Source organism: Cyprinodon variegatus, unplaced genomic scaffold, assembly GCF_000732505.1.
Source record: "Cyprinodon variegatus isolate N-32 unplaced genomic scaffold, C_variegatus-1.0 Scaffold353, whole genome shotgun sequence".
In the NCBI taxonomy this organism is placed as follows: Eukaryota; Metazoa; Chordata; class Actinopteri; order Cyprinodontiformes; family Cyprinodontidae; genus Cyprinodon; species Cyprinodon variegatus.
This window is the reverse complement of record NW_015150806.1, coordinates 24,308-44,868: the sequence shown is the minus strand read 5'-3', so window position 1 is coordinate 44,868 and position 20,561 is coordinate 24,308. Positions and strand designations below refer to the sequence as shown.

Sequence of the window (20,561 nt, the reverse complement as noted above, 5' to 3'; positions counted from 1 at the left end):
TAAATTGGAACTGGAACAATGGGGGAGTGTGATTGTGCTCTGAGAAGGTTGCAAGTACCCGGTTAGATCCCCAGACTGCTCTCTGGGTCCCTGAACAAGACCCTTAACTCCACACTGCTCCTTTGGGTGCCGAGCAACGGCAGCCCACTGCTCCCCAAGAAGATGGGTCAAATGCAGAGTTAATTTCTGCTGCTCTGTACTTGTGACAGTTTAATGACCAATAAAAGCTAAAATAAATAAATAAATAAATAAAAATAAAACTTTTTTGGTGGTTGGTAAAAAAAAAAAAAATCAAACAAACAGCTTGCACATGTATTTAATAATTCTTACCCACCACATATCGAACAAGATAAATCAAAGAGTTGGACATAGCAGCAGAAACAACATATTGCGTAAGCAGCCAGGACTGTTTGTTTACTAGACATCTATGACCTAATTTGAACATTTCCGGTTGTTATAGTAAAACAACATCTATACATTTTCATTTTTTTCTTTTTTAAGCTTCGTTCATATTATTGCTCTGTTAAAAAATCCTATCCTTAAAAAATATTCCATGATGTTTGTACATCAAGCCCCCTGCAAACCTAATGCAAAAATATAACTTAAAAACAATAAAACATGCTAGAAGACAAGTAACTCTTTGCCCCTGGTCAGCTGTTATGTTTACACCAATCATTTTACGGAGAGGGAGATCGCCCATTGGCCGTCTCACTGGCACGGCTTCGCCAAGCGACCAATGGCGTAGCAGTATCCGCCTCCACTTCAAACGTCATTACGTCAGATACGTAATTGGGCTGCCTTAGCAAGCGTTTCTTACTACCTTTCATGCCTTCTGCAGGTAAGAGAAAGCTTTCTGGAAGCAAGTGGATAATGTTAATCATGTCTTCTAAATGTGTTCTAAACGGAATTATTTATAGACAGATTCGTGTAGGTTTTTAAAAAGTTCTCTTTCAGGTAAGATGATACGAACTTATGTCAATGCTACAGAGTAAATAAAGAAGTTTGGCGTGTTTACTTTTATTAGATGATGGTAGCTTATCTAAGTGGCAGCAGTTGGTTAAGTTTGTTTATTTGGAGCCTTAATTAACAATAACAATAGCATAATAACCTGTTCAAACTGTACATACATTCAACTAATGGTTATATTTCAGTAGTTATATGTCATTTTTTGATATATGTATTTATAAATTGTGTGAATAAGATGTACAAATAGATTTAAAGTGTTAAAAATGGAGATTTCCATGTTCAATGGACAGCTTTGCTTCTATAGCCACTTTCATTGATGAATATTGAAAGCAAAGTCTGAAGTTCTGCTGATCGATTATTCAAACAGTGTCTCTGGTCCAGCCTTCTCCACATCTATATTTTAATATTTAACTCTTTCTATCTCAAAGGTTTGTTAACCCCAAGGCCACAATGGTGCTAAATCCAGTCATTTCTAAGCTCTCTGGTAAACTGGTGGTGTTGGCCAGTTCCTCTCCTAGAAGACTGGAGATACTGCGAAATGCGGTATGTGCTTTTAAAAGAAACTAGTGCTATACAAATATCATGTTTTTAAGTTTAAAAATTCCTCTAGATCAGTGATCAAACTACGTATTTTAACATTTTCTATCATGAAAAAGGAAATCTGTTAATAAGTCTGTTATCTGTTTAGCTGCAGAATAAAATTGTGATCTTAAATGCAATGTCTTTTCAAGAAATAATAAAAAAAGAAATGCTGCCATCTAAAAGATGACCTACACTCCTGTAAATATTGTAAATACTGTCCTGTTTTTCTTTCTCTTGCGTGTTAGGGGCTGCGTTTCGAGGTTGTGCCGTCTTGGTTTAAAGAAACTCTTGATAAGGGGCTTTTCAAAGCCCCTCATGAGTATGCTGTCGAGACAGCCAAGCAGAAGGCATTGGAGGTGGCCAGGAGGATGACGATTGTAAGTTTGGTTATTTTCTTAGCATACAATGCAGAATTATCCAGATCCATCCATCCATTTTCTGACACGCTTAATCCCAAGTTGGGTCGCGAGGGGTGCTGGTGCCTATCTCCAGCGAGAGGCGGGGTACACCCTGGACAGGTCGCCAGTCCGTCGCAGGGCCAATTATCCAGATGAATAGTCTAATACATGTATTTGTCCTACTTTGCTTTAGAAACACTTGAAAACCCCTGACGTGGTAATTGGTGCAGACACAATTGTGGTAAGAAGGAAAAAACATTCCAGGAGCCACTTGTGTGATGCTGTCTTAATTTTGATTGCATCCAAATGATTACTGTTTCTACATTTCTAGACTGTTAATGGCATGATTCTTGAAAAGCCTGTTGATAAGCAGGATGCTTACAGGATGTTATCAAGGTACAGACTTTATGTTGTTTTACAGTTTACACTAAAGAACAAACAAAAGAATCATGTAATTATATATCATGTTTTTTTTTGTTTTTTTTTTTGCTTTTCAGTTTGAGCGGTAAAGAACACAGTGTGTTTACTGGAGTCGCTATTGTCCTGTGTCACGATAAAGACAGTATGTTTTAACACTTCATTGACTTGTTTGTTACTATCAGATAAAATGTCTAATTTCTAACCGTCTCTGATTCCTGCCCAGATGATGAAGTTGACTACCAGTTAATAGACTTCTATGAGGAAACAAAGGTTAAGTTTGCAGAGCTCTCAGAGGACATGCTATGGGAATACATCAATAGTGGTGAACCTATGTGAGTATAGACGTTTGACCTTTGGGACTTTGTGGTGTTGATCATTCTTTGCATGGTTTGCATCAGTAACCATTCTGTCGATATTATTTATTTTTAACTCATTTTGAAGCCCGTGAACTTGTTGCCTTTTGAACTTTGAATTTTAATAAGCTGTGTTTACCTGGTTTGAAAAGGCATGTGTTGTGTTAGTGTGAAGTATTAAAGGTTTGGTGGAGGATTTTTTTTTTGCAAATTTTGAAAAGACCCGCCCTCTCAACTTGTGCAAAAAAAAATCCACAAGCACAACCCTGTACCCGCTACTGAGAGGAAACGCTTATTAAATGCGTATGAGAGCGTGCATGAGCCCATTTCTCCTTGCACACGCTCTGTTAAAAACTTACTGTTTCTATTGCTCATACAAGCTTACTTTGCAAAAGAAGATTTGCAGTTTTTCCACCATGTCAGACTCACCACCAGTAAGTGAAAATGGGGATGAGCACGTAGGACGGCCTTACGTAAACATATCACCTGAATGATTGACAAGTAAGAAGACCACTTATTTAGAAAATCCACTCGGAAAAAGAGCATCCTCTACTATACTTTTAAATTAGACTAAATTAAATTTTAAAGTGTCTAGCAAAAGTAGTGTATATATTGTTACATGATGGGTTTAATAAAAAAAGAAAATGAATTTCTTTTGAATTTAATGACTTTCTGCAGCTAGGCTATTTCATGAAAGAAAGTAAATGGTAAACAAAGTTCGTCAAAAAGATACTCAACAACCAATGGTATTGGAGGAAAGCTAAAGCTGAGTCAGATTGGACAGGAAGCGTTGCTAAACATCGTCTATCAAGTCTTGCTACATATTCTTAACTTGATTCCTGCTGGGATGTTGGCTTGGCCATTCAAATAGATACTGTATGTGTCAATCTAAACTGTTCCATGGTAGCTGTGGCTATTTGTTTCGGTTGCTCTTCATAGTTTCTTTCGGGATTATCGTGGTTTTGTTTAATCTTTCCTCCAACCATCTTATTAAAAAAGCTTCCCCACAGTCTGAAATTACAACTTCCATGTTTTTCCCTCGAAAAAAGGTCTGTTCATGGTGTTGTTAATTTTTTTGTTTTCAGCAATGCATACAGTGTAATCTGAAAAAGGGGTTGTTTGTATTGAAATGCATGCAAACCTAATAATATTCACTTACAGTATCAGATCTTCAAAGTATGTACAATCTGTATTGGGTTTGCAACATGTCTTGTTCATCAAATGCAGATATTTCTCTTTGTGTGCCTTCATGAATATGTATCTTTTTCTATGAGCAAACTAAACAATATATTGGGTGGAGGATGTGCAAATGTAAATTCTTTCTATGGGCAAAGCGAATCTGAAAATCATTGCTGGTGCAGTTTTTGGATCTATATTTAGCACTTTTGAAATCCGGATGCAAACTCACACGCAAGGATTTCTGTGGTCTTCGTGTCTATTAAGGGGGCATTAACTTAATGACAGGGAGAGTCTACTGGCATGTGAACCATTTTAAAAAAAATCCGAAATAAAAATATTAGAATAATGTACTAGATGTCTGTGCAAACTGCAAAGTGGAAAGCAAACGATTTTATTTTAATTGCCTATAACCTTTGTTTGTATCAATTTAAGATATCTATGCACTATATGTAATTTTTGTCATTAATAATATTATTTTTAAATCATTATTTTTTAAACTCCATTGCTTTTTACCCCATCCTCCTTTCATGTCCACTGTAAAATTTTATCATTTATATGGACCTGGAGCAAATCGGTTTTTAAATCCACTTTCTAAGCAATCTTTATAGATAACGCCTAACACGTTCACTCAATGTTTGTTCCAACCTGTGTTTTGCCAATGCCATTTGGGGCCCCTTATTTGGATTCTTTCAAGTTTCCATAATGTTTTACATGAAAACAGAAATGGTGAAAGGTGTATATCTAATCTGACAAAAATGTCCACTTCGTCATGTTTGTGAAGTCCCCTAAATGGCTTTTGGCAAACAACATTTGGACTGCTTGTGGTTTTGCTTTAATTTGGGCTGAAACAATTAATCGGGTTAATCGTGATTAAGCGATATTGAAATAATTGTCAACTAATTTAGTAATCGAGTAATCGTTAACTGGAGTATAGAGGTTGTAAAACATGCCTTTAGCTGCTCTAGTCACTTAGAACAGTAATAATGCCAAAATTGTAAAAAAAAATATATATATATTTTTTTAACATTTTGCATTTAAGATAAAAAAAACAAACAAACAAACAAACAAAAAAAAAAAAACGTTTTTGTCTGTCAATATGCTCTATCCAGAACTCCTCAAGTGGAAACGTTTTAGTTTTACCAGATTCGATTTCATAAAAAAATGTTCTTTAAGAAACCTTTGACTATCTGATTATTAATCGATTAAACGAAAAAAAAATTATCGACAAAATCATCAATTTGCAAAATAATCATTAGTTGCAGCCCTAGTTTTAGTAGTGATCTTTTTGATAATCCCTTTTGTTTAAAGCAACATTTGTTGCTCAACCAAAAGTTTATTTTTTTAAACTAATGTCTCCATCTGAGCTGTAGATGATCACTTGGTCTTATTTCTCTGCCTAAAGCTCTCCTTGTTAGGCCTATTAGTTTAAGCATTTCTGGGCCTAAAATACACAGTAGCTCCTTAACTTTGAAGATAAACTCAGATTAGGATGAGCTATCAAGAAATAAAAAATGCACTTCCTCATAAAAAAGGTGCGTCCAGCCTGGTTGATGCAAGATGCAGTTTGGTTTATAAATATTTGGACAGAAACAATATTTTTCTCATTATGCTTCTGTACATTAATGTAATAATTCAGATGGAGTTGAAGTTTAGTTTTTCAGCTTTAATTCAGTGGGTTGAACAAATGGTGGAATATAAATGTGAAAAAAATTATCAGATTTTAAACACAATCCCTTTTTTTGAGAGACTCAAAAATAATTGGACAATTTAAATAACTGAAATACTTGTTTGCAATGACTGCCTGCAGTCTGGAGCTTACGGACATCAACAGATGCTGTGCTTCCCTCATTTTACACATATTGCAGTGGTTTTAAGTTATTGTTTGTTTGTGTGTCTTTCTGTCTAATTATTTTTTTTTTTTTAACTCATTAAATGCATTCTCAGTTGGGTTAATATCAGGTGACTGATTGGCCATTGAAGAGTATTCCACCTGGATTGCTTTGGGTTTTTTCTTTGGGACAGTTTCCATCTGTATTACGAAACAAAATCAATCAGTTTTCATCAGTATGTCTCTTAATACCTCAGAATTCATTTGGCTGCTTTTGTCCAGTTTCACATTATCAATTAACACAGTGACTCAGTTCTACTATAGCAGCCATGCATGCCCTACCACCACCCTGCCTCCACTATGTTTTACAGATAATTTGGTTTTCTTTGAATGATGAGCTGTACCATCTCTTTGCCATACTCCTTTTCTTTCCATCATTGTGGTAGAACTCAATCTTGCTTTAATCTGTCCAAAGAATGTTTTCCCAGAACAGTGCTGGCTTTTTTAAGTTTTTTTTTTGTTTGTTTTTTTACCATTTTATTCCTAAGAGTTATGAGTGGGTTTACACTGCACAGTTCACAGTGCAGTGAACCCTCTGTGTTTACTTTCAGGAAGTATTTGCTTTGTGGAAGGATTGGATATTGATACATGGCATTCCTGGAAAGTTTTTTTTTTTTTTTCCCCACTTGATCGGCTAATGTAAGGGCTTTTTTTAACCATGACAAACATATCCTCCACTGTTTTGGGCATCTCTGTATTTTTGCGTTGATGATTCCACCTGTGCTTTCTTTCTTTCTCAGAATATATAAGCTGTAGATTGTCACTCCTATAATTGTTGCAGTCTTTGGATGCACTTTTTTCACTTGTATTGAGAGCTTCTTTGACCACATATGTTCTTTGCAGCAGAATCGTCCAAATGCAAATCCCCACCCCTCAAACATTTTAGTGTGAAAACCTACAGTATGTCTATGACTATAACTTCAATCTGCTTCAGTAAATGGGTAACTAATACACATTTTTGTTGGTTTATGGACCTAAGTGTGTTCATATAGTAACTTTTTTTTTGCAAGCTGTATTTAAAAACTGACCCAAGAAAAGTAAAAATTGGTTTTTCTTGCACTTTTCTCTTTAAACTTATAAATCTTTATAAAAATATAAAAGGAAAATGTACAATGATAATATAAATATACAGAGATATGTAAGACACTAATAATCCCTCATGAACAGAAATGTGAAACTGTTATTTAAAGACAGGTTTTGTCTCTGACGGGCTGTAAGAGTCCTTGCTGCTTCGTATCAATCAGGTGAACATTAGTCAAAGTGCACTTAGTGCTCTTAGCAGTGCTTTTCAACAGGTGCTAATGGTTGTTCTTGTAGGAATGTTAAAACTTGGCTTCGTGAAGTGCATTAACTCACCAAATGCTCACAATTAGCCATGCTTATACGTAATATGGCTTTTTCTATAATGCTTCACGTTTCTTTTGTTGCATGCCTCCAGCATGAATATTTCTCTTGCAACTAATACGATCTGGCTCCACTTGAGGATAGTATTGCACTGATACCGATACCAGTATCGAACAGGGCCCCAATCCAGCACTACAATGGTGGTATCAGTATCGGAGAGTACCAATAAATAGGGCACGATACCATTCTGAGAGCCAAGAGTTTATTTAACTATTGTCCCCCATTCCAGGTAGGCAAGAAAAAGTTCTACCAGATTAACTTTGTATTAGTCTTTTCCAGCTTCACAAAGGTAAGCAGCAGCTTGACAAAACCATAATGGCAGTTATTTTATGTTCTTTATGTATATACACACACACAAATTTCAAACCGATGGTATCGGTATTGGCAAATACTGCACAGCCAGGTACCGGCAATCGGTATCGGGGCCAAAAAAATGACATCGGCGCAACACTACTTGAGGATTAAGAATTTTAGCCTCTTCTTGTAGGCGACCATACTGCAATACTCAAAGTATATTACCTTTAGTCTGGTCTGTCTAAATGGATCTTATTAGTTAATCTTTAGGAACATATGTTAACCAAATTAACCATTATTTGTCAAGATTTTATATTAGATTTCACGGTAGTTTTGTGTCTCTGGGTCAATAAAAGCTATTAATTATTTCATCTGGACATTAATTGATGGCCACTTAGTGAACCAGTAAATGTTTTTGTATTCCTTTCAACTCTTCAAATGTATAATTTGTACGATCATACTCACATACAAACGGATGCTATGCACCTGTTGGTATCTGGTATTTATCAAGAGTTAAACTGTAAACAGCTTTTGTAAGGTGAAAATCTAACTGCAGCTTCATGTGTGATAAGTCAGGGGTGGGTTTTTCAATAGTTCTGTGATTTTCAACCTGTTCATCTTGAGTTTGTCAATCCACATAGTTTCCTGTATAAAAACTATGCACATATATAAACTAATAAACTAACCACCATGTGTTGAGGAGCAAAAAGAGAAATGGCTGCTGCCCATAAAAACACAAGTGATGGGATCAGCAGTGTCTTTGAGTGAAATAAATCACTACAACCAGTTCATTAAAATGATTTATTCACTGAATCATTCAGTTCATGCAAGAGCGTTTTTGTTTTTTAAGATTGAAATGGTCAGTAAGTATGGCTATGGTGACATTGGGTATGCTATTTGCAGACCTACAACAGCATTTTTTTCTCCTTTTCATTTAAAGTTGGCAATAAGCATGGCTTATGTGACGATGTGTGCTAATCATACAGCTTTAATAGATTTTTTTTGATCAATTTCTTTATATTTAGAATAGATCCTAAAGATCATATAGACTTTCCTGGTTATTGTGTTACCTTCTTTTAAATATTGAGCCAATGTGACAAGTTAATTTTTCCACTTTGAGATCAATAGTCTATCTTATCTTATCTTATGAATACTTTTTCAAGGAAGTCTTAATTGTTATTTGACATTAGATTGAATCAGTGGATTACTGTAAACTAGAATGTGTTTTTTTTTTACTCTTTGTTTTTTGATTTTTTTTTTTCCAGGGACAAAGCTGGGGGCTATGGCATCCAAGCTCTCGGGGGCATGCTGGTGGAGTACGTCCATGGAGACTTCTTAAACGTCGTTGGGTTTCCTCTCAACCACTTCTGCAAACAGCTAGGGGTTATTTACAACCACTGCTCTTTCTTTACCCCCGACACAACTGAAACCGTCAACCTCAGCGTCAGCGACTCTCTTTCCACCTCCATTTTAAGTCAGCAGAAGGAAAGCTCTAAAAACATCCCCAGACCCAAAAGCCCGTCATCTAGTCCGCTTCATAAGGTTTGGTCGGGTCTTTAGGTTTAGAAATACCGTTTGGTCAAATGTTATTTTTTGTTACATAAATTGTTTCTCTTCCAGGTGAAAAAGACGAGCAATAAAAGTGAGGCAAAGGTCAGCAGTTTGTTTGAAGATGATGATAGAGAGACCATATCACCAATGCTGAGGAGTAAAGATGGGGCCATGCATGATGACAGGGGGCCTAAGAAAGAAGACTTGGAGCTGATTAATAAACTGATAGATGGATTTAAAGCATCTAAGGTAACAAGTGCTTTTAGCACAAATTTATTTACTCCTAGCTCATTGTTTTCAATACAGTTCTTTTTAGATTTTCCTTTTTTTTTTTTCCTGCCACGGGGGTTTTAATAATAAATCAGAGTTTTCCGGGTTTTGAAAGCAGGCTGAGGCAGGTGGCTGAATGCGGCTAAGAAGTTGCACTTTCGCTTATTGTTTTTGTTGCAGTGCTTCCTGTTTTGTATATTACTTTTCTGAGTTTCCTAGCAACTTTGGGTTGCCCAAATTTTTTTGCATGTCATTGGATTAATTAGTGAAACATGTTTTTTAAGATGGGTAAACACATGACTGTAGCTCGTATAAAACTTGAAGAATTTCTAAACGGTTTTGAATAATTTCTTTATTCTCTTTTCTTTAAGTTGTTTTTGCACATCTTGTAAAGTGTAAACGGATAATCTGTTTACACCATTAAGAACTACACTATAGTATTCCTGTTTGTCTGGACTTTTGTTTGTGGTGTCTGAACATTGCGGTGTGCCACTTTTCTGGAACTCCGCCGCATGCAGACTATGACTTCATGTTTCTAATTATACTTTTTTTAAAATATCTTACTCCTTTACTTTTTTGATGGAATTAATTTGGGAAATGTATTATTTCTCAGCTGCATCTTTATATAATTCCTAAGTTTGAAAATGTATTGATTATACTTCCACACCGTTCATTGTACATTAATTTATACATTAAAATGTATGTATTAATGTTTGCTTTTGATTAGTGTATCTATATTTAAGTATCTGTCTTTAAGAACTATTGTTCTTCCCAGCTCCTCTTAGAGTTTGATCTTTAAACAGCTAGGGAACACATGACCCAAAGGTTTTAGTCTGCTTCCTCTAAGAACATGCTGAACTTAGACTGAGGACTGAACAGTGAAACTCTATGGAAGCAGGATATGCATGTCAGTACAAAGCGTTTTTGTAAAAGAATTTGCAGGTGCACATTTTTGCATCTGTATTATGTGTGTTTGAAGGTCAGGTGCAAACCTGCATCCATTCATTTCTATGGTCCTTTAGGCCAGAAATAATTCAGTGGAACAATGACAAAACACAATGCCCGATTTTGGATATTGTGGCATATTTATAAAAAATGATTCTCCACCAAAAAACAATCATCATAGAGCCTGTAGATCAGAAGTTGCCAACCTGCGGCTCCGGAGCCGCATTCAGCTCTTTAGTGCAGCTCTTGCAGCTCCATGGTAGCCTAGTAAAGAAGCCCCACCTGCCTGCGAGTTGGTCTAGCCTCGATCAATGCCCCAGGCCCTAAATCTGGCGGGCCAATCACAACGCAGAAATGTGTTTTGAATGTCTGGATGCAAAGCGGGCAGGGTTTTGAGGGTGTGACGACAAAGCTGCACGACACTGGAGAAAGCTATTGAACAGTAGCATGCACTGTTTCAATGGAGCATTCCATTGAAAGTTCAAATTTTTCTTTCTGTTGCTGTTGTTCAATAAAAGTATGTTTTAAGATAATTTGAGGCGAGAACATTATACTTAAAATCGTCACTATTTGATCCATTTACCATTTTAATGCGTAATTAAAAAAACAATTGCCGAAGTTGAAAGGGCCGCAACAGCCAGCGGACCTCCGAGGGTAACGGCAGCCAGGGCTAACGGCAGCCTGTCTGCAGTGGGCCTCTGTCGGCATAGTCGTGTGTGAAGGACTGATGCGATTTTTGACTCGGCTTTGGAATCAATTTTAGAAAGATTAGACTTGGGGTTTTCCTTGAAACATGAGCAGGAAGAGCCTCCACTCTCATTCATTTTTAAGAAGGACTTATTCGCCGTTTTACCAACAGGCTGTTTGTTTACACTCCCCCACCAGCTTTCTGTGGCGTTTACTACGTCACAGTCAGTTGTGCTCATTGGTCAGAGCATTGGCCAATAGGCACAGACATGGTTTGAAAAACAACGGGTTGTTCTCATCAACAATCTTCCGATGTCTCATTAATCGGGGTCAGACTAAATTACACAGTTAATCTCACATTTAGTCTAGTTTATCAGGCTAGCTCCATGGAGATTTTTTCAAAAATTTATAAAAATTTCTTTTGTTTTTTTATTTTAATATGGTGTGCAGGAGGTCAAACAAACATTAATTATGTTTTCCAATGCTGTAAAATAATTGTATAACAAATAAATGTAAACATTTCTTTCAACAGAAATTTGCGTTATAGCCATAGAGATCAGTGGTCATAGCCTGCAATGCACGTTTCAGTGCGGTGTAGTCCCAGGCAGGTGGCTGTTGTAGAAAAAGAGGAAGGTGTGTCTGGACCATGGATCCAAAAGGGAAAAAAAAGGAAGATATCTGATGAGAACAGAGGATTAAAAGAAGAATGGACTGAATCATTTGCATTCATTATTAATGTGGAAGGATTGCCTGTATGTTTGCTTTGCAATGAGAGGTTGTCAAAAAATAAAAAGAGTAATTTGGAAAGGCATTTCCAAGGAAGGCATGCTAAATATGCAGCCAACCACCAAGCTGGGAGTGAGAGAAAAAGTTCGATTGCAGAAGTTCTGGATAAATTAGAGGAGAGCAAAGATTGCATCTCCAAACTCCGCTACTGCTGCTAGTTTTGTTGCAAGAATGGAAACCGTTCACAGATTGAACAGGTAGCGCTCTTATGCAGGAATGTGAATTTCTTCCATTTTTTTTCACCCAAAATCCTCAAAATAAAAATAACAGCAAGGAACGCTGGTGCCGGAGAATGTGACATTTCGGGTTAAGAGAGCGCTTCTCTGATGGATGTCAGTTCCTGCTTGGAAAGAAACACGTCCACCATAGAAAGATTCCTTTATCATGTTTCTAAAATTTCATCAATGCAATAAAACCTAATACCTACAAACCGTGTAGTGAAGGGCGGTGAAGTGGCGCGCAGTGAATTCTATTCAGTGAGAACGTTCACTGCTCCTCCTTCACCTAATGCTACTGTGTGACATTTGCTCCAGGATAAACATTTAATCATGAATGCTTAATATATATTCTGACCCAAGTGCTCCTTTTTTATACTGGGCTAATGCACTTAGAGCCCGTATAGCCTTACGAGGCTTAGATAAGACGTTTACATTTTTGCGGCTCCAGACAGATTGGTTTATTGCAGTTTGGGTTGCCGACCCCTGCTATAGAGGAACAATAGAGGTGGCAAACAAAAAACTAAACGTTATTCTCTGCACATCTGAAAGAGACTATCCCTACATTGTTGCAATAATGATATTTTTCTCATACTAAATGTGTCTTTGTATAGATAATTTAGGTTGCATGAAATGTTATGGGCTTATACTTTGATTTGCTATATTTTGGGTCGTGCTGGTTTTGAGCAGGTGGTGGAGGTAAATTCTACTGTTTAAAGCAGTTTGCTGTAAATTTAACAGTGGCTCCTTTCCATACCTCTATCAGAGCGGTGAGCTAATAGTCATCTTTTCATTTTTCTACATTGATTAATATTTAATCTCTTAATTATTGTCACATTTTTATTTTTCTATTTTGTTTGTAGCACTTTTGAGTAACCTATATGTATGATGATTTTTTTTTCTTTAATCTCCAACACTATAAGCTAAGAACTTCATCCTTCTTTGCCTAAAATGCCAGTTAGATATGCAGTTTCCACATTTAGATAGGGCTGACCAAACCAGTTTTAGTCTCTTTATTTTTTGGCCTTTTTCCAGATCCCCTACTACTTATACCAAATTGGCTATTTTCGCATTTTTTTAAATTTCTTTTTCGGCAAAAGCAATTTATTGCTCTTTATTTGGATTATTTAAAGATTAGGAATTTAGAGTGTTATAAAGCCACCTCTATGGGGCCATTGGGAACCAGTAAATTGAGGTGCAGCCATTCTAAAGGCTAATTTGCTGATGAGTTGTAATTTGCACATCTTTCTTTTCTAGAGAGCATTATATCAGAGCAAGCAACCATCATGCATTAAATGTCAATAAATTGAAAAAGGGATAAAAATGTGTTAGACATGTAAATAAAGCTAGTAGATAGAAGCTTCCCTCCTCATATAATGCTTATGCATGTTTTTTTCTTCCATTTTCTTTCAAATTCTCACTACTTTCATTGAAAGCTGCTACTTTTTTCCTTTACTATTTTTTATAACTCTCAGCATAGAAGAAGGTTTTTGTTACTTTTAGCCTCATGTGGTTTCCAAAATGCAATTCATGTCATTAGTATACTTTTTAGTGTTGTACAGTTCTGTTATTTAAGGTTTCACTTTGCACCCTGGCATTAAAACAGAAATGTTTGTGCTTTCTTTTTGCTGTTAAAAGATAGCCTTCACAAAATGTTCTCATAGTATAACAGACTAAACTCTTTTTTTTTCTCACTTCCTCTTAATTGGCATCTTTGGAAAAAAAAGTGTTAACTGGGCATATGATGTGTCAGATTCTTGCTTTATATATCTTATTGAGGTTTATATAGCTTTGTAAGGTCTATCATTTCTCCCGTTTGGCAAGAAAATCAATTACAGGATGTATTGAGGCTTTAATTTAGCTGTTACAACTAAAGAAACCTGTTCAGGGAATAAATTAATGTATTAACTTTTCACATTGATCTTGAGAGTGAGTGGTGAATTACTGATGCAGGGATCAGCCTGCACATAGGACACTTTTACCTCATTTTTAATATGTCTTTCAGGTCAAAGTACACCAAGCTGGACATTATTATTTATAACTAGCGTTACAATTTTTCCTGAATGATCTTATTTCCAGTTTTGTGTTGGACTCTGGATCTGCCATAGTTCTCAAGGCTGGTAGTTTATTGATGGTTTGATTCCAGCAGAAAATATTCATTTCAAACCACTGCAGTATGACCAATACTTATGCAAATAAACGTCTGGTTTTAAGGAGCATAGTCAGTGCTCTAATGTCTTTTTTCACAGACTTTACTAAGTGGGACGTTGAGGTTTTAATGCCTTTTTGGATGATGGGAAAGCGTCTGTTTATCCATGTTTGTCTTCCCAGTCAGGGAGAATTAACTGATATTAGTTGTTTAAGGATTTTTTTTATTTTCATACCAGCACACATTTACGTGCTTCTTGAATGAAATATGGACTTGGGTCTCAGTTTAAATTTTTAACATTTAAGAAAGAGATTAAGCTGATTATGTGCGACTATATAAGACCTTTAAATTTTTGCGGCTCTAGACAGATTTGTTTTTTGTTTTTTTGGGTCCAATGTGGCTCTTTGAGCACTTGCAGTTTAAATATTTAACATTTAAGAAAGAGATTAAGCTGAATTATGTGCCACTCAAGTCTTAACATCTGCAGGGTACAAACTGTTTCCGAGCCACGCTTTTCAGCTCTGGATGCTCTCGCGCTGCCTATCATAGGGTGAGGCTAGAGCAGTCTGTGTGTAGGATGGGTCCGAAGTCTACTGTGCACCTTTGACCACCTTCTGCAGAGTCTTCTTCTCAGCAGAAGTACAGCTGCAGAGAGAAAACTCCCCACAACACAGCAAATACTGCCTGATTACTTGACACATCACCTATATTGGTAAATGACTGAATATAGTGTAAAGTGCTTTGGGGCCCTTGGTCTTATAAAGCACTGAAATGCTATATAAGTACCAGAGGTGGAGCTCGACTTTTTTTTATTGGGCGTCAATAGACAAGGCATCATTTAAGTACATTTAAAGTAAAAGAGACTTTCTCTCAATGTAAAACCCGCTGATAAATTCCTTTAGACTGCAATTTGTTATTACCAAAGGAAGTGGTTGTTGCATCAGAAACCTTTTTAGAAAATGGCAGATTTGTAATTGGTCAGTCAGTCATTGTGGAATGATAACTCTATCCTGGTTTTGGGCTCCTTTAATAGACATTTTTTGGCTCAATTTACTGGGTATCATTTTGAAGTTAGGGGAGAAGAGAACTGAGCAGGAAAATACCATCTATGCAATAATTTGAGTGTGTTTACAAATCTTTCTGTGGTTCTTTTCTTTTACTGACTACCTAATGTACCATGCTGTTATGAATACTGTAGTACCTTATAATCTATGTGTCTTTATTTTATTTTCCCAAAATGCCTCAGGCACTCTTTACAGCATCCAAGTATTGCTTGTTCGACCTGCTACACACAAAGCCTGGGCTGGATGCAGAGCAGGTTTCCCAGGAGATCAAAGCCTCTGTGAAAGGGACTGAGACGCTGCTGGAAGCTTGTGTGTCACTGGGATTGATAAAGACCAAAGATACAAGTTAGTCATTCCTCTCAATATGCAGATTGTATTGAATCATCTTATTTAGATGCAAGTGGATCCCATTTATTCTGTCATATAAAAGTTCAAAAAATGTGTGTCAGGAATTTAGTTAAAAACTCCTTCATTATTATACAGAGGAATTAAATGGAGCGATATAACTAATATTTTTTCATGTTTATTTTGGTGAATTCTTTTTTTTTTTTACCATCATTTAAAAGACTGTATTTTCAATAATAGAATGCATCATCTGATAAAAAGGACTATTGCTAAAAGAAATCTGTATTTTTTGGAGAAGTCCACGTTCCCCACCTATAGCAAACTCTCCAACCTTTGCTTTCCACTACCAGCACAATATACCTGCCACATCTTTGAGTATATTCAACATGTATTTATTGCTTATAGTTAATAAAAAAGATAAATTTGCTAAACTAAAAATCATAACTCCAAAAATTAAACGTAATTGACATCCTCCCCATGAAGGTCAAGGCTAAAATACACCGCTTACGTCTAAATCTAAAACCTATGTCACACTGGCTGCATGGGTCCCTCTATGTAACATCAGATTGGAAAATGAGTATTAATGTGAGTGTATGTGTAGGAAATTCCCCCATCATAAATAATCCAGGCAGTAAATGTAAAATCAGAATCAGAATCAGAATCGGGTTTATTGCCATTGTTAGTGAAGAGGTTCACAACTAGGAAATTTTTGTGGTACAGTCGTGCAACATGAAACATATATGAAATAGTAAATAAAATTATAAAAATCTCTAAAAACACTAGGGTATAAGGCATGCAAAAATCTCTAAAAGAAAAAAGCTGGAGTTACAGCTCTGTAAACTCAAGAGATTATTGTTTCCCTTTATCTGTTTTCTGGACTAAAGAGCTCCTAACGTCTGTAAAAAATATTTTACTAATTATTAATCTACAAACCTTCTGTATACACACACAGAATGTTTGCTGTGTGCTTCTGGACTCACCTGCATGGGGACAAACCTAGCTGGTTTATTTCGCAAATTAGAAATGTTAGGTTGTATTTTCCCAAAGGTGGGATGTTTTTTTTCCTTTGTCACAGTGTCTCCTAATCTGTCTGAGTCATGAAATTCCATTCAAATTGCTGAGTAGGTCAGATTATGATAGATCAGGGATGTGGGATCAGTTACAGAAAATCACCATCAATTTACCCGTCATTATTTCATTCAACTAGATGTAATTGCTGTGAGTTTATATGACCAAGTGTGTTTCCGTCTTTATCTACAAATTAGTTGGTAAAGAAACTGGTTCTTTAAAGTTCTGTACCAACACTTATTAATGAAAAGTTGAGTAAATGGAAAAATCTGGTTGACATCAGTGTCTGGTTCATAAAGAGTGTGGTTTTAAATAAAAAAACAAAACACATAGACTGCATAAAAATTCAAAACTTAAAAAAAAAGAAAAGAACTTAAATAGAAAAAAAATTAAAGGAAAAATAGAAAAAATGATCAACATTGTGCAACAAGACTAGGACCCAAGACATGGGCTACAAAATGAAATATATAAAATTGAGTGTACATAGTAAATTTAATTTTACGGTAACTTAAATTACTGATAAAAATTAATGTTTCAATGATTTTTCTCATCTGAGATTCACATGTATTTCTATTTTTAGCAGAATGCCCAAAACCTGTATTTGAGAACACAGACCTGGCCACACGTCTCCTGCGCTCAGATGCAAATTTTTCGCTGCACGCCTACATTCAGCACTGTAACGATAAAATATGGCCTCTTTTCACCCACCTTGAGAGTGCTGTGAAGGAGGGAACCAGCCAGCGAGAGAAGGTCAAGAAATTCAAAGAGATCAGTCAGGTGATTACCTTAAAGTTTGGAATAGGATTCATGCATTGCAGATAAAATCCTCAGTGAAAGCTTAACATGTTGCCTTTATGTCTGTATCTAAAGGACTCTCTTTGTAGCAGCGAAGAAGCCACACTAAGATTCATGCATGCCATGCACAGCTCTGCTAAAATTGCAGCTACTGCTGTGGCAGCGGCCTTTGACCTCTCTAAGTACAAAACAGCTTGCGACGTGGGAGGTATGAAACCCTTACATTGTTTTAAAGTAGGAACGCATTCATCTACTGGCACTCTTTGTTTTTCTAGGCTGTACTGGTGCCGTTTCATATGAGCTGATTAAAATCCACCCTGAACTTACTGTAACCGTGCTTGACTTGCCCTCTGTTGTGGAGAAGAGTGAACCTTTCCAGCAGCACACAGAAGAAAGGGTTACCTTCAAATCAGGTCAGTTATCTCTTAACTGTCAGTTAATTACTAGATGTTATACAATGTTTATAATGCTGTTTAATTACAGCTTCACTTTGTGACCATAAATGCCCTTTTCTATACTATTTGAACAGGAGACTTTTTAACAGATGAATTGCCAAAAGCAGACTTGTACATCCTGGTGAGAATTCTCCATGATCTGACTGATGAGAAGCTACATATTCTGCTGAGGAAAATCTCAGATGCGTGCACTCCAGGTACGAAAAAATTATGAAATTTAAATCAAACAGTTTGTAGTTTTTCTTTTTTTTAAGCTCATAGATTGTTATAACTAATATAAGAATGAATAGAATACAATCAAACGTTATTGTCATTACAGTATATTGTCACAAGTACAAAGTAACAAAATTCACTCTCTGCATTTAACCCATCCCGTTGGGGAGCAGTGGGCTGCCATTGTGCAGCGCCTGGGGAGCATTGTGGGGGTTATGGGTGTTGCTCAGGGACCCATAGTGTAAGTCCGTGGGAGTGGGACTTGAACTCTGAGCCTCTGGGATCCAAGCGCAATGCCCTAACCACCAGGCTGCCACTCCCTCTCCCAGTATAAGCATTAGTCTCCTATTGATCTTTAAAATCCAAAAAGTTTAAATATTTAAAATCTTAAAATTATTTGCTTCTTTGTTAGTTTGCTTTTTTTTTATCTGGTGAATACTTTGTTTACCATACTGTTATTTGCAAGTTTATTCCTTTTTTTCCCGTGATAGGGTTGTAATTGTTTATCTCCAGCCGACTCAAAAATGGAAACTGGAAGACCACATTTATGGAAATATGGGTCTCCAGTTACCCACCTATGTTGCACACTTACCGTAGTTAAATTAATAACAGTATGCCATTTTGGTAACCACACAGTATTTCGTAGCTGTGATTTAGGTTTTTTCCTCTGCTCTATTGTGTATTTGAATTTTGATTATTGTCTTTTTATTTTGATTCTCTTTAGATTTTATTTTATTCTTTTCGTGACTGTCTTAGGAAATAACCAAGTTAAAAAATGCCTAGTCACTCGTAGTGTTATGTTAATGCAGAATGCATCAGTGAATGCTTAACTACCAGTATGCTTTAAAGTTTCTTGTTTGCATATACTTTTGCTGCCAGGCTGTGGCCTCCTGCTGAGCGAGATCTTTCTGGATGAAAACAGAAGCGGTCCGAGTCGAGGGCTGCTGCAGGCTCTCAGCATGAGCGAGGGGAAACAGCGAAGCGCGGCAGAGTACAGTCGTCTTTTAAAGCGCCATGGTTTTCTAACAGCACAAGTAAAGTACACAGACAACCTCCTGGATGCAATGCTGTGCATCAAAGCATAGCCAGCTGCAGCTATACAATCATCTCAAGCTTTGTCATGTAGGTTATGGTGTATGTTGTTGAATTTGGCATTAAACACTAAGTTGTTGTCTATCTTTTATATCAAAACAACTTATTTTACTTTGCTCTCTTTCTGCGTAAAAGATAGAAGAAAAAAGTATTTCTACTTCCTGTATCTCATATGTTGAATATGTTTGCGTTCTTCCGGAGATTAAGGATACAGCCCCTGTATTATAATCTCTAATTATGGAGACATTCGACAGGTGTATATTCTTCCACGGTGCTTTGTAATATCCATATATCTGGCTATAAAGTTTACATGCATTTATGTAACACAATGGATCTTTGCACAGCTATATTTGCTGTATATGAAGGGATATTTTTGGTTTGATTCAACACTGTAGAATCAATGTAAAATTTTTCCTCTGTTATTAGAAATGCACAAGTGCAAATTAGGTATTGTTTTTTTAATGTTTGAGAGCAAATTCAAATGGTGACAACAAAATACTTGACTAAAAATGGATCTGTTCAAATAAACTCTAAACCATATAGTGGGTACATCATTATTTGTTGACAAGATTTACTGTGAAGGTGTAAAAAGGATAAGAATAAAGGTTAAACATTAGTCACCATGTTTGAAGGTGTTAAATGGATATATTTAATATTTGAGGGTTAGATACCTAGTCTCTTTCTCTGTCTCTAGGATAAAAGCCCATCAAAGACCCGATGTTCAGATCAAAATAAATCAATGTACACCAAGCATTCACCCTGATAGTGTCTACTTAGTCCTTTTTAAGCCTCACATTTTTTCGCAGCCATTTTGATCAACCGACATGAACATTATTATATTCCATTTCCTCTTGCTGGTAGCACTTAATCATGAATCCGTAGCTTCTGTAGCTTTAGCTCCCACTTCATTAAAAACAAACTTGGTATTAGAATTTCCTCTTTTCATACCTCTGTTGTGAGTTGCTTTGTTACATTACCCTCTTGTTAACTTATTGCACAATATCGCTTCTTTGGTAATCTGCTTTTATGATGGAAACTATACAAAAACACTTACGTTTACTATCGAATAGATCATAAAGCATACGACACAGAAATCGGATATATTAAAGAAGCAAAGCATCATAAGTTAATTGGAAAGCCTTTGTATGCAATCAGAGAGCTACTGGCATAGAACTGTTTAAAGTCATTATATAAAGAAGCTGATTAAAGTTGGACTGATTAGTTTGCATCTTATTACAGTCCTTGAACACTATTAGAGATTTGGACTTCAAAAACTACATTTTACCTACATTGTAGAGCAGTTGGCTGTTTTAGCTAACTGTTGTATGTATGTATGTATATAAATGTGTGCAGAGATGGGAAGTAACGAAGTACAAATACTTCGTTACTGTACTCAAGTAGATTTTTCTGATATTTTTACTTATTTTTATGGCGACTTTTTA

General features: G+C 36.2%; 1 protein-coding gene across 3 annotated transcripts; it reads left to right on the top strand.

Moving 5' to 3' along the window:
• Window positions 1-790: 790 nt before the first annotated feature.
• Window positions 791-19,901, top strand: asmtl (acetylserotonin O-methyltransferase-like). 3 transcript variants are annotated; one of them, XM_015385974.1, is made up of 15 exons: window positions 791-838; window positions 1,395-1,509; window positions 1,794-1,925; window positions 2,140-2,187; window positions 2,278-2,342; window positions 2,444-2,508; window positions 2,590-2,698; window positions 8,750-9,026; window positions 9,105-9,284; window positions 15,334-15,496; window positions 17,148-17,341; window positions 17,435-17,567; window positions 17,635-17,772; window positions 17,889-18,011; window positions 18,907-19,901. In XM_015385974.1, exons 2-15 carry the CDS (start codon window positions 1,417-1,419, stop codon window positions 19,110-19,112), a joined length of 1,926 nt encoding a protein of 641 aa, XP_015241460.1. In that variant the 5' UTR covers window positions 791-838; window positions 1,395-1,416; the 3' UTR covers window positions 19,113-19,901. The 3 variants fall into 3 exon arrangements, with proteins under 3 accessions (XP_015241460.1, XP_015241458.1, XP_015241459.1); XM_015385972.1 differs by having other exon boundaries at window positions 17,145-17,341; window positions 18,907-19,895; XM_015385973.1 differs by having other exon boundaries at window positions 824-954; window positions 17,145-17,341; window positions 18,907-19,896.
• The last annotated feature ends 660 nt before the right edge of the window (window positions 19,902-20,561 follow it).